This window comes from Manis javanica, chromosome 5 (genome assembly GCF_040802235.1).
Source record: "Manis javanica isolate MJ-LG chromosome 5, MJ_LKY, whole genome shotgun sequence".
NCBI lineage: Eukaryota > Metazoa > Chordata > Mammalia > Pholidota > Manidae > Manis > Manis javanica.
In genome coordinates this window covers 100,897,072-100,911,937 of record NC_133160.1, presented here as the reverse complement: position 1 = coordinate 100,911,937, position 14,866 = coordinate 100,897,072, and the positions used below count along the sequence as shown (strand labels likewise).

At 36.9% G+C, this 14,866-nt stretch overlaps 1 protein-coding gene across 14 annotated transcripts in view; it reads right to left on the bottom strand.

The window, feature by feature from the left end:
• Positions 1-14,866, bottom strand: part of FAM13A (family with sequence similarity 13 member A) — a 320,862-nt gene that overhangs the window by 86,170 nt on the left and 219,826 nt on the right. Inside the window, exon 1 of one of the 14 annotated variants that reach the window (XM_037020144.2) lies at positions 9,558-10,180. The exons of 11 other annotated variants lie outside the window; for them this stretch is intronic. Coding sequence is in view for 2 of the 3 variants with exons in the window: in XM_017673884.3 (XP_017529373.1) it covers positions 9,558-9,586 (29 nt within the window). In the remaining variant the exon portion in view is untranslated. Of the gene's footprint in view, positions 1-9,557; positions 10,181-14,866 lie in introns of those variants that run through there. 2 more of the 14 variants (XM_017673884.3, XM_017673882.3) reach the window with 2 other exon arrangements.

The window sequence follows — 14,866 nt, the reverse complement described above, 5'->3', positions numbered from 1 at the left end:
TGTTTTTTATGCCTGTCCCAGGTGTCGTGTCAATCTCAGCCATGCCCAATAATATTAAATGAGTCATAATTTCTTGCCTAAATTTGAAATTGAGGTTTCCAATTCACTTTTACTTTTAAAAATAAGCACACATATTGTGAATGAAAAAGAGTGTGTGTCATGAAATTAAGCCAATGACAAACATTAACAACTTGGAATTTATTCAATTTCCTCCTTGGTTACTAGTATAAACCTCATGTTTTAATTATTTCCTGTTTGCTGACTCTAAATAATGGCCAAGTTTAAGCAGCTAATTAAGCAGCTAATTCACACACATATTGAGAGATTTGGGCAAAATCATCTATCTCATGAATGTCAGGCCATCAGGTGTGAATGTCCTCAGACAGGTGTTACATTCTCTCAAAATAACTGCCTGTGGGAAGAACATTTATCAAACAGACCCAAATTAACAGTCCAAACCTAACAGGCTATAATTGAGAAGGGTAGTAACACAAATCAGGGTTTTACCAGGGTCCTATCTAATTTATTTTACTTGTATAGCTTAACATTGGTAAATGCACACAAATGAATGACACCTAGATTTACAATCTTTTTATGAGCTGCACTAATTTCTAACCTGCAGCCACGGAACGCAATGCTTATCAATTTAATTATAAGCAAGCTAATTGAAATCACAGAAAGCATGGCATTTTCTAAGTCTAAGAAAAACCAAATACCCAGAATTCCCAGAGTGAGGTATTCAGAATGGACCCTCAATCACTGGATCAAACCACCTCTCCATTCAATTCCCTTGTGAACTATTCTGATAAATGTTGCAATTAGTCCAACTTTCTAATACGGTTAGCTACCAAAAAATAAACATAATCTGCATATTTAGCTATATACTTTAAATACATTTTCAAGTGATCTGAACTCTAAGAAATAGTTTGCAAGTGTTCCTGGAGAACTGACTGAAAAGTACAGAGAAATAGGCAAATGTTAAGGATTAGGTTCCATTCATTGAAGAAACTAGGAAAACCATCTATGGGAGCTTAAAGAAAAAACAAAGAGCAAAAGGGAGACAGGAAGTGAGGGACCAATGAAAAGTATAAAATTAAAAGTATTAAGTAAACAGTTTTTCTGCAGTTCAGGTTTTTCCTATGTGTTGCAACAGGCTGGTTCTCAGGAGAATTTCCTTAGATGAATTTCCTTAGAGAACGATGAGGTGACTGAAGTTAGCACATATTCTTTCCTTCCTTCCTCTATAAAATAAAGTGCCACACTCACTTAACTTGCACATTTTTTATTTATCCAGTCTCAGGCACTGACTATGCCCCACTCCAACTGGGGAGTGATGTGGCAGTGAAGTGTTCTACTGCTCAGGTTTTTGGTTTGGCCGCATTCAGGAACAGTGAATCCATTCTTTTTGGAAAACAATATAAAAGTTCTTAGATTGTTTTGTAGCTAAGTGTTTGCAGCTCTAATTTTGGGGGGCTACTTTTGTTGATGCATATACACTTCTTTATTATAAACCTAAGCAGCTTTGTTTACAGTTTTATTATTTGTACTTTGTAACGAAGAATGTAACACCTAGCCAGTAGAAATAGAAACAAATTACTGAAGGTCAACAGCAAATCGATTTTCCTGACCAAAGGATAAATGCAAAGCGCTGATGCTGTTAATATTCACAGGACACAAACTTTAAGTCAACACTAAGAGGTGTTATTATTTTGCAGGCAAAACAAACACAGACCAAACAAAAATAATTCTAAAAATTTAGAACTTTTTTCCCAATAAGAAAATATTTTACAACTTAATTGACTGCCTAGGGGAAATTTGAAATATATTGTTATGGGTAGAGTTGTGTGATATGTGGAAAGGGTATGTGGAAGCCTTAACTTCTCAGGACCTCAGAAGAATTTTTTGGATTAGCCACAAAACTATTTTCAAGTTATTTGTCTTTGAGATTCTTGTTCAGAAAGTGATGTTTATAATTATTAAAGAAAAAGACTGCCTCAGGGAGACAGTAATCTAGAATGTAAAATACAATAACTTTCTTTTGGGGGATTGATATTAGTTTTTGATAAAGTATTTTTAAAACATTAGTAAATATTTTCTAATCTTAGGTTTAGGTACTAAAACAAAATCAAAAAGAACATGGAGATACCTATAGAAGGGAAGAAGGAAAAAGTCCTTTTTACTAACTTCTTTCAATAATTACCTTTATTGTAACATTCTTAATGGGTTGTTAATATAATTTTTATTTAATAGATATATAATTTCCCAAACTATTAACTCTGAATGTGGATTTCTTGAGGGAGAAAAAAATATGCAGAAAACAATGCGAATTATCCTGTCATCCTTCCCCCAACAAGGCCTGCCTCTGCCAGAAGAGGACTCTGCAGCAAAAAATGAATCAAGGACTTGTTTCTACAATCTCAAAAGTTTGCATTGGTTTTTCGGATGACGAGTGACTGGTGAGTGTATGAAATCTTGATGTCTATTTATGTTTGGGCTTTGCAAGCTTCCATAGCCACATGCAGGTGCTCATTCAGCATTTTTTGAGTGTCTACTGTTTATCAGTCGTGGATAAGAGCTCAATATACACAGGCTAATAAAATATGGTCCCAACACTCAGAGATTTAATAGGTCAGAGAGAACAAAAACTTGAAATTTGATTATTATGAAAAAGGGATACACAGCTAACAGGTAGTGAGGGCTCACCATAATAAGCCAGGCTTTGGACTAAATGCTTCATATACATTTTCTCATTCATCCTAAAAGACACCCTTGGAGGGAGGTATCACTAGATCTTTCAGATATGAAAAACAAGTCTTAGAAAGGTTAACTAACTGGCTGAAGGCCACAGAGCCAGGCAGGGCTGAGATGAAATCCAGGTCTGCTGAGGACAGAGCTCTAAACCATTTAACTCAGAAGCACGATCCAGTATGGCAGGTTAGGTGAGGCTAGGTGACATGAGTAACACGTACGCATTATTAGGAGAAAGATCATAGACAGGAAAAGAACTCTTTGACAAAGAGACGAGAATGGGTGAAGGCAAAAGGAGATGTGTGAGGGGCTCGACACTGCAGACGAAGCAGGTACCCACCAGGCAGGGTGTGAGATGATCCAAGGGAGAGGCAGCTGCTTGGATTTTTGCTCAGTCAAGGAGCTGAGAATGAAGGAGAGTCACTGATAAAAATACACAACAGTGTATCAGTGGTCTAATTTGGCTGGCTTTTGGTTCCTAATTTTAGTTTCAGGGTCTATTTTAACCTAGACAGTGAATTTATATTTGCTGACAGCAAAATACTGATGCATCATCTTAAGCTTTTTCTAAACCCTTTACTTTTTCTAGTGTTTCAGTTCCATTCAGTATGATCTGAGTAAAGCAGCTCATCATTTTTATTTCTGTTAAGTTCAAATTTTCTGATTTTTCTTCTTATAATTTGATGAGAAGATATCATGTTTTACTGATCCCCAACCTTAAAGGTGTTATAAAATATATCCTGTGTCTCTCCACTTCTCCCTCCACTCAATATTTTTACTTACGTACTCAGGTACCTGAATTTTAAAAATGAATTTCTAGGGCTTATTACTATTTTGTTTTTACCATCCCTGTGCCCACTGTTTCCCATTAATGTCTTTTTAAACCCAAGAACCGAAATCAGTTTCCATATCTGGTTCATGATGGCCTGTGTAAGGGCTGTAATATAGTGTCCAGCAGAGGCAGATCTACAGAAAGTGGGCAAGTGGTTGCCTAGTCACTTTGGGTTGCTATAACAACACACCACAGATTGGGTGGCTTAAACAACAGAAACACTTATTTCTCTCAGTTCTAGAGAATGGACATCTGAAACCAGGATGCCAGCAGAGCTTTCACTGGCTTGCCGATTGCCATGACCTCCCTGGATCCCCACATGGGGTGGAGGCTAGAACATGTACTCACCTCCTTAAAAGGGCCCAGATCCTATCATGGGAGTTCCACCTCCATGACCTCATCCAACTCTAATTACTTCCCAAAGGTCCCTCCTCCAAATACCACAGCACTTGGGATTAGAGCTTCAACGTGAGTTTTGGGGGAACACAAACATTCAATCTAGCTATAGAGAGCATAGGATTTCTTTTTGGGTGATGAAAATATTCTAAAATGAATTGTGGTAATGTTTGTACAAACTTGTGGATATACTAAAAATCACTGAATTGTATACTTTAAGTAGGTGAATTACATGGTATATGAATTTACCACATGCATTGTAATTGTCTCATAATGTATCTGAATCCTTGCTAGCATGTGACCTTTGTGGAGAAGAGCTTGTGTCTTAATTACCTTAGTATCACTGGCAGTAGAGAGTTGTGCTCTGTCATGGAGAAAATACTAAGCAACACTAAGTATGCATTACTTTAACAGGTAACACTGACCATCTAGCAAATGAAGGTAGCGATTATGAGAAACATTTCACATAAGGTCATTATACAAAATACATATGCTATTTGGCGATGCTGAGTAGTATAGTTTTAGATTCTTATATATGCCTGCTGTCAATGGCATATATAAGAATTTTAATAGAGCTATCTCAATAGAGCTACTACAAAAAAAATTACTTCCATGGTGTTTTCAATGGCACTTCCCACAAACAGTTCCTTGGCTTGCTTTCCAATATACTTCCAAAGGAGTGGAATGCAGTGATAGAGCATCACCTTAATTGTGTTAGCACTCTTGCATTCAAGGAATTGAGAGGTATTGCAAGTATAGGAATAACAAAACCAAAAGAAAAGCAATGAGCTATTCTTTATGTCTGAGTAGTTTTGTCCTTTATAAGGAACTATCATATTCTTTAACTCTAAGAAATTCCCCTCCAAGTATGTCACAATTGCCATCTCATTTTATAGATGAGGAAAATGACCTGTTCCAACTCATATGGTTAGCTAGCTGTCACTGTCTTGATATGTTTTTCTGAAGCAAGTTAACTACCTTCCCACTGCTTTCCCCATTGTTTTGAGTTGAATACCTAGCACCTCTACTTTTTCAATGGTTTAGACAGGGCTATCTCTGTAAAATACAAAAATATCCTCACCTTAGCTCATACTGTTATTGGGAGTAATTAGAAAATATTTGGACTCCAGAGGTAAATGCAACCATCATATGTGAGCAGATCCCATAGATATCTTATTTGTTCTCAACGATGACTTCTTGTTACTACCAGATATAGACCCATATTGGTGATGAAGTCTAAGTTCAGCTGCACAATGCCAGAAGGGTTAACCCAGATTTGAAGTGAGGCAACTTTTAACTCCTTTTTAGACTGTGTCTGTGGAGGAGAATGGGCTGCGGGGAGGGCAAGGAGCACCATTAAAGTGCCAACAAACTAGGAATAACAAGGGTTTATAGATCCCTTAACAGGTGGTGTCACTGCCATAAGCAGTAGAGGGCTCTCTAACACCACACACACACAGCACCACTGGCAGGGCCATCATTGTCTTGGTGTTCTGTGGCACTCCCGTATCATTCCCCAATTACCACTGTTTATTTCTTCGCAAAGGGATATTCTAAAAACGAGTACTTGGAAAGATCAGATGAATTCTGCTGATGAGAAGTTTCTGGGAAACTCTCCCATGCTGATCACTGATACATGTTAATTAACCCTGTTGCTATAAGTCTTCTTAAAAAAGCCAGTGCAATTTGGAATTGTATGATACATTTCACCATCATAAAATAAATATTCAGTGGCATTACTGAATATCATAATTTGCTAGATAGAGTACTGAAAAAGAGAATTACACAGACATTATTAACCTCAGTTTCCCACTTTTGTAAATAAACCAAGGAAAGAGGAGGATGCTAACATGTAAGAGTAAATGCCTACGCATTAAAACCAAAGGAATCTAAGTTAATCACTAGTGCTCTTAACTTCACCCACCATCATTATTCTTTGTGGGTATAAACTGAGTTAGTGGCTACTGGAAAGTTAATCTAGCAAATCAAAATACTATTGTGAAAATTTTGTTTGAGATAGATATATGACTCAGAGTTAAGAGTTTGTTTCTTAGCCTACTGAAGTCTTTCTATACATAGAGATCCTTACCTATAGATTCACAGTATCTAAGGGAAAAATCCAGTAGAATATGAATCATGCAAAGAGCCTGAGGTATTAAAAGTCAAGTGTGGAATCTGATACTATCTCATTAGTGACAGAATGGCAAATTCAGTCACCCAAGAAAACTTTTATTTCAATTTTTAATATAGTTTCTCCCCTTATTTCTGATATTATTTTATTTCTTTTGGGGAACCTTTTTCATATGGAAAGAATATCCATGCAATGCTCTACAGTGTGTTGAGTTGTATCATTAAGTATAAGAAATACATGTAAATATTTTACTATTTTTAAAAATAATTGGGACAATTTAGGCCATCTCAAAAGACATATAACAAGGTCCCCTCTTTAAGTCACTTGAAATGAACTGTAAGAACCGAGTTCTTCTTCACTTTACAGAGGGTCACATTTTAAACATTCTGCCTCTGCAAGTTTTTTCTAAAGATCATGAGTTTCTAAATAGTTGACCTCATCCTGAGTCTGTAAATTACATTAATAAACAGCAAAACACATTAAAGAAAACCAAAATATTTTCTTTCTTTCTTAGCTTTCAATCTCATCTGTTATTTTCATCTCCATTATAAGATTAGCAGTAACAAATTTATCTTCCACATACTTTCACAACATGCTAAGATAGACTAAAAAGTCTCTCATGGACATTATAAGCTAAGGAGACAATCAGGTACAAACATGCCCACTAATAAGATCATATGCTTATATGAGGTTAAATAAAACATAGGGCAATATTATCCATGTAGGCACTTCTCTATTATTATGCTAACCACACTATCCATTATGGAATTTACCACATGCATTGTAATTGTCTCATAATGTATCTGAATCCTTGCTAGCATGTGACCTTTTTGGAGAAAAGCTTGTGTCTTAATTACCTTAGTATCACTGGCAGTAGAGAGTTGTGCTCTGTCATGGAGAAAATACTAAGCAACACTAAGTATGCATTACTTTAACAGGTAACACTGACCATCTAGCAAATGAAGGTAGCAATTATGAGAAACATTTCACATAAGGTCATTATACAAAATACATATGCTATTTGGGGATGCTGAGTAGTATAGTTTAGATTCTTATATATGCCTGCTGTCAATGCCAAATACAAGCTATAATCATTAACTAGAGTTTAGATCAGTGTTTCTCTTGAGTGTGTGGAACATTTGTATCAGATTTCCTTTTAGAGAGCTTGTTAAAATGTAGGTACTTTCCCTCACACCCAGATTCAGATTCAGTAAGGAGGGCTGCAGATGAAGCTGATTTTAAAACCTAGTTTTCCAGTTAATTCTCATGTACCAATTAAAATGTGAGAATCATTGGCCTCTCTGCTCAACACAAATAGTGAGCATTAATTTCCTTAACTGGCATTTAAAGCCATTCTTTAACTCACCCACTTTTAATTCAGTTTCTAGCTCATTAATGCTCTTAAAGAGAGTGGAGCAAAGCCCTCATCCCAGGTCAGCAGGACAGGGGTTTGTAACCTCACTGCTCCAGGCAGGATATAATGAGAGTGGTGGGGGTGTGTGTAGGCGAGGCTGGCAACAGTAATCATTATCAGAGACTCACAGACATCCTTAGCCAAAGCACTGAACTGGGATTGGGAGAAGCAACTATATACAGGAACAGAAAAGTTTTCTGCACAAGTCACAAGAGATCTTTAAAGCAGAGCCCCACGTAAACCTATTCCTTGCCTTCGGGAGGTTTATAATATAAAGGCAGGCACAGGTCAGAAGTGAAGACTTCAAGATAATTAGTAAATTAAGCTCTCAGAGCTAAGGAAACAGTGAATGTACTGATTAGCAATCTTGAATGCAAATGCAAATTACTCCTTTTATATAGGTATATTGATAGGGACTAACAATGGAAAATAATTTTGGAGGAAATTATGCCGATTCTTCTTTAGCTTTCATCAACCTAACTCCCTAAACAATGTTTTAGCAGTATAAATATCTGTTTTTTTCCTTAACAATTACTGTATCATTAAGCACCTTATTACAGAGCTTAGTACTAGCCAATATTCTTACCTAGTATATGACTTGCTTCAGACCCTTAAGAACTGACACAAGAAAAAAAGAGTCCTCAGCTTTAAAGTTGGAAACCAGTCAAGACTACAAAAAAATGTACATTAGTTCTAGTCTCTTGCAAGCTTTAATTATGTGGACCTTTCTACTCAGTTAATAGAGAAAAAGTTCAGCTCTAGCTGTGGGCCACTTTCTGCTCTTTGGGTTATTAATTTTTAGAAATGGAATTCCTGGGGCACCCCCACCAAGTTTCCATTATAGTAACTTGTCATTCCAGTGAAAGAACAACTGCACTGGTTTATCTCACAGTATACATCTGCGGGGACCATTCTGCAAAAAAACACCACATTTTTGCCAACTTTATTTTCACTGTTAAAGCATGAGCATTCAGTAAAATATTGGTAGCATTGTTTTTATAAAAATGAAATTAATTTTTGTCTAGATTTTTTTCAATCTTATTAACTATATTTAATACATGGTCTTTATAATCATTTTTACAAATAAAACTAGTTTTCTTTAAAGGAAATCATTTATATGGAATTGAATGGCACAGCATAGAAAGTAGTTGAAGCTGAAATACAGTAATATGACTGGCAAAAGTGATTTTTAAAAATCATAAAACATGACCTTAGGCAATTCTGAGACTCCCTCTATGCCTCAGTTTTTCTGCTGTAAAACTGGAGGACTGGACACTGTCGTCATGGAGGTGAGTTCCAGCATTAACATTCCAGGATACATTATTCACTTACTAGTTCACCAGCAATGTTCCTTTTAACAAGTCCCTTTGTTTAAATTTACCTTTCCCACCTTTGGTATAACTACTCCACCCAACTCTCTGCAATCCATATTACAGTCATTAACAAACAAAACAGAGACCTGTGCTCATTCTTACAAAGCAATTTCTAAACTAGGTGTCATTTGTGTAAAAAATCTATCTAGAATTATTCACGGGGAAATGTTATCCTAACATTTACGTTCATGGTAGCTATAATGTACTTGTGTATAGAAAATCTTTTCCTAGATCTGAACTCAGAAGGGAAGGATCCTAAGATACATTTTTAAAAGGTGTGTCGCCTCTCAACATCCTTTTACATGAGTGTAGAGCTTACATAGATAGAGTCACAACATGGCTAGGAAGCTCATTTAGTTTTATTATAAAGCTGCTTCTAGCAGCTTTCTGTTTTTCTTCAAAGTTCAAAGATCTTTTCTTACATTTATTTTCAGTCAAGGAAAGGAATAAAGGAATACCATAGGTAAAAAAGAGAAATTAGGTAGAAATGTCAGTAAAAGAAGCAGTATAGTTAAATTTTTCTGGTCAGGGAGAATTATTAAGTACAAGAGACTGTAGACAGTTTGCATTATATTATTATAAGATGCCAAATACTGGCAAACTTATATGGTTTTATACCAAGAAAATCCAGAATAAAATAAAACAATGAGGAAGGAACACTACCTTTGCAGAGGCATGATTTCACAAGCCATTCTTGTACAGAAATTTGCAAGGGACCCTCACAACTGTCTCCTCCGCGCTGCGCTGGGTCGTCGGTACAGTGAACGCCTTCTTACAGCGCCTCAGCTGCGCTTGGGGCGGGAGGCTGTGCCTTAACAGCTGGAGAAGCAAGTCGCTCTTCAGTTAGCCGGCGGACTGCTGCTCTCAGCCTCCAAACTTCTAGCAGGGCTGTGCTATCAGCCGCCTCTCTACATTTACACTGCAGTCCTCTTTGACCTTTTGTTCCAGGGAAGCAGCTGAATCACCCAGCCAATGAGAGGAGCAGCTTCTGCCTCGCTTACACGCCGCTCCTCGCGCTGCTCCTCCCCCTCCTGCCCCTCCCGCTCCTCAGTGGGATTGCCTGATTCTGCTAACTTGAAACTTTCCTCTCAGCAGATCCACAGGCAAGTTTGTCAGTTTGGGGAAAGCAACCAATAACTGTAGCAAGAGCGAAGTGCCCCTTTATCAATATTACAGAGACAGCCGACAAGGAAATCCATTTGTCAAGGGAAGACGGTGCCCCTGAAACTGGAGATTTCTGTGATAGAGGCAAGAGCTATGCTCCGTTCCTTTTATTTCAAAAAAACAAAACAAAACAAAAAAACCCCCAAACATACCACCAGCATTGGAAGACGTGATACTTTTCAAGAATAAAGACCTGCTTCTAGACCCTTCACCCACCCACATTTATTTCCTGCTGATGTTTGTTTACCCTGCGGTTGTTACCAGTCACTGGTGACACATCAGGCACGTAGCTCCCACTTCTGGGGAGAATACATGTCCTAAGGCTGCCCAAATTCTCAAAGGATCAAAACATCTACTCCCCTGGAAGTTATTTCAACTTATTATTTCTGCATTTTATCCTTGCAAAATTGAATGTGTTTATTTACATAAGTACTTTCCTTTAAGAACATCAACAGCATTCCTGGGTTGCTATCTATCTATCTATCTATCTATCTATCTATCTATCTATCTATCTATCTATCTATCTATCTATCTGTGTCTGTCTGTCTATCTATCTATCTATCTATCTATCTATCTATCTATCTATCTATCTATCTATCTATCTATCTATCTATCTATCTACCTATCTATCTATCTATCACAGGTAACATCAAATCAATTTTTCCATAAATTCTGCTAAATGCCTGTTAATTATCCACCTTTCTCTTACAGTTTCTTCTTCAGTATGGAATACTACAGTATTATTCTTAAGAACATAACTGCTAATCCATATATCTTACACACTTTAAGAACAATAGCAGAAATACATTTTAATAAGATTTCTTTCACACTATGAGAGTTACAAAGAGTTACAACAAAGCCCAGAGCATTGCTTTTAGTAGAAGAAAGGGCAGAGAGTGAGAGTCCATGAAATTAAGAAACAGTGGGGCCTTATAGGTCCAAAGAGGTATCATTCTCTCCTGTAGTTTTTCCTAGATCTTTTTTTTATAGGCCATCATAATTCTGCATTTAGAACACAAAGTCCTATTGTAATTATCTACTTTCCTTTATTATATACCTAATAAAAACATCAGTGTCTGACTAAATGTTCTCTCATATTTATGAAAATGGATTAGTCATCTTTAAACTTATATTCAGACACAGTATGATAGAATATAAGTAAAATCAGTCATTTAAAACAATAGAAGATGACTTAAGTCCAGAACTTTCTGTTGTCAATGTATTTTTGTTTTGATTCTGGATTTGGAAATTCTCATGATTGTCCAGTAACAATAACTTAGTTCTGTATATTAAGTGTTTTTATTTAAAAAAAAATGCCTTTACAGAGGGAGAAGGGGATTGAGGGGTATTATGTTTAGTACACATGGTGTGAGGGGTCACAGGAAAAACAGTGTGACACAGAGAAAGTAAATAGTGAATCTATGGCATCTTACTACACTCATGGACAGTGACTACAATGGGGTATGGGTGGGGACTTGATAATATGAGTAAATGTAGTAACCACATTGTTTTTTCATGTGAAACCTTCATAAGGGTATATATCAATACCTTAATAAAAAATCTAAAAAATGCCTTTACATCTTGCTTAATGCTTGAATTAACTGTTTGAATTATAAAATCACTATTATACATCATAATATCTACTTTATTGATGAGTAAACTTGGTACTAGGAAATTAAATCATTTGTTCTAATTCATATAGAAAGTAAGTGGCAGAACAGAAAGTAGGTTCAGAACTTCTAGGGTATGCTACAGAATTCTGTTATACATCATAGTGCTTATTCTATTCTACATGAATTTTTAAAATACTTCATAAGATACAAATATTTTTAGAAATAAAATTCAAATGAAAGAGAGTTTGTCTTTTCTTGTTTTTATGAACACATCAACACTATATGGCTAAAATAGACATACAAATTCAACAATGAATGACCCAACATTGCAAAAATCTGTAAAATAAAACTATAATTTACATTCAATACATATTGGAGATAAAATACTGATGAATATAGGAACATTTAAATTTTAACAACAGATTCCTCATGTTATTTCTTAATAGATTAAATCTTCCTATCAATATTTTTCTAATATGCCGTACTCCTATTGAGATGTCAAAGGTTGTATTTTAAAATCACCTAACACTGTATGTAACTCAGTAATGGCCTGTCTTTTCAAGTCTCTATTATTTATTCATAACAATTTCTTTTATTGTTTTTTGTGGTCTATTTTCTGGGTATTACTTGATGATCACTTAGGAATCTATACCTGGTCTGCAGCTCTTCCTCTCCACCACACCCACCACCAGACTCCTCGATCACTGAAATACTTTGTTATTTCTGTTTCTAAAATATTCAAGCCAGTTCCTCATGGTCAGGTAGCAGGAGCACCATTCCCCACCATTCCCTGAACTCCCCCAGTTCTAACTTTACAAGTACTGACTTCCTGATGACATTTGCTCAGTGCTGAGCAATGAATGTGCATCACCCTCCACTGCCCTGCTTCTGCCTCCCCACCCCTCCTCCTTTCTTAGCTCTTCATTCAGCTCCCACTGTTTTTCTGTGTGCAGAGGAAAACGTGCACCCAAACCAAGAGGCCTGCAGCTTTAAAACAGGCACATTCCTGGCTGTCTTCAGCATTTAGCTATTTCTAAAACGGGTTTATTAGCATCCTCCCCTTCTTCACCTTTCATAAATCCTGCCAGCTGAGTTCTCTACTGCCAGACTGCTAAACGCTGCAAAAGAGAGTCGTATAACCCTGGGAACTAGTTATACTACAAAGTCATGCTATTAATCTCGGCATGAAACTCAACACTGCATGGCAACATTTTAAGTTACCTTTAAGGGATTTTTCACTGCATTTCCACAGACATTATTGCAAATCTTCTTCAGTCTCTAAGTACCTCACCTCTTGAATATACTGAGAAAGTCAAGATCATCAAATATGAGTGAGTGCCTCTGGTCTTCTTTGCTAGGCTCATGGGTTTAAGTGCCCACCCCCCTGCAACATACACACATACACAATGCACACACATCTTCCCTCATTCTTTTTGACTTCCCAGTGTAGGAGAGAAGGTCCTCACACTTAAGACAGCCCTCTTATCTATGTATTGGATCCCATCATTTTCTCCTTCCTTTGGAAAAAGCCTGATCTCTCCTAGATCTTAAATCTGTCTCCCTAGGGACATCTGAGGCATCTGAGTCAGTGTCCACCAGCCTTACAGCAGTCCTGCCCTCTGGTCTGTGGTGCTATTTCCCTCTGCTTCCTACCAACAGCCTCCCCTAGACCCTCCTCCGCTGCTCCCACTTCCTCTGAAACCACTGACTCCTCCACCTCATCCCAGTGGACTTCAGACTTTACTACTTTTCTGAAACTTCTTTTAAGGCTACCAGTGCTCTTTTGGCTACTAAATCTAAATGTCTTTTCTTAGATCTCTTCCTTTTTTTTAACTTTTCAGAAACACCCACCTTCAGTTTTCTGAAAGTCTTGGCTCTCTGTGATCTTTCCTAGGAATTCCCCAAACATCCCTCATCAGTTCATTCTCATTTTATTTCACTTGTCTTCTTCCTCTCTTATCTGCTCCCTGCCTCACCTTCCAGCCCAACACCATTCAATGCAGGCATTCTGCTGGGGCTTAGTAAATTATGCTCTTGGGGACTTGATCCTGCTTTACCACAGACAGGCAGTGTAAACTTGGGCAAGCTGTATTAAAAGCTCTGAGACTGTTCTAAGGATTACATGAGATCACATATGCAAAGCACATAGAATAGTGCCTGGCAAATAACAAGTGCTAAGTAATTATTAGTATTATCATCCTAATCATCACTTTCAAAGCCTCATATTATTTGATTCCCAAATTACTTCTCCTCCTGGGCCCTCTTGTTAATGATGTTATTATTCTCTTTATGAATCACATCTAAAATGTGAGTCACCTTTCCTCCCTCCTCTCCTCTCCTTAACCATGGAATGTCTCTTTAATTCATCAGTCTTGGTCATTTCCAGTATTATGATAACCTTCAAAACGATATTTCTGCCTCCATTCACCCTGTTTCCAATGCATACATCCCACTATTAGAGTGAATTTCCTACTGTGACGGTGGTCTGGTCACCACTCCTCTGCTCAAAAGCTTCAATAGCTCCCAGGTACTTCTTCAATGAACCCCAATTCTTTCAACATGGTTATATTAAAAGAGTTTATCTTAATTTCTTCACGTATCTTATGATGTCTCTTTTTCTCCCACAGTTTATTACTGAATATATATATATTACCTCCCTATGGAAATGTAATTTCTCTAGAACAAGAACTATATCCTTCCTGTAACCACTACACCGAGTAAGTGTTGAATGAATTAATTGATGAATCAAACATTCTTCCAGAGACTGAAGCTTAGCTCCTTTGATTAGATTTTCATTTATCAAGCAATATTTCTATCCACTATTTAACATTTGTAGGTTTACCCTTAAGAAAAAGTAGATGCCTCATGTAGGTTCAAATGAAGGATAATGATAACCAGTAACTGATAACAGATATAAACTACTGGGGTTACACCTTGATGCGCAGTCTCAGAGATGTAAAAGGAAAGATTCTATCCAAACTCTTGAAATTTTTCAATTTTATATTATCTAATATCTCCTAGGTTGTCTGTTTCCTTTTCCATACTTCAGCTGACTTGAAGACTTCTAATATTCTTACATAACTTCTTCAACAGATTCCAAGTGTTTGGTAATATGTGTGTTTGCCCTTTGCTATCAAGAGCAACAGTTGGTCCAAAAACGATGCAGCTGAATTCATTTGCTTTAATTTCAACATC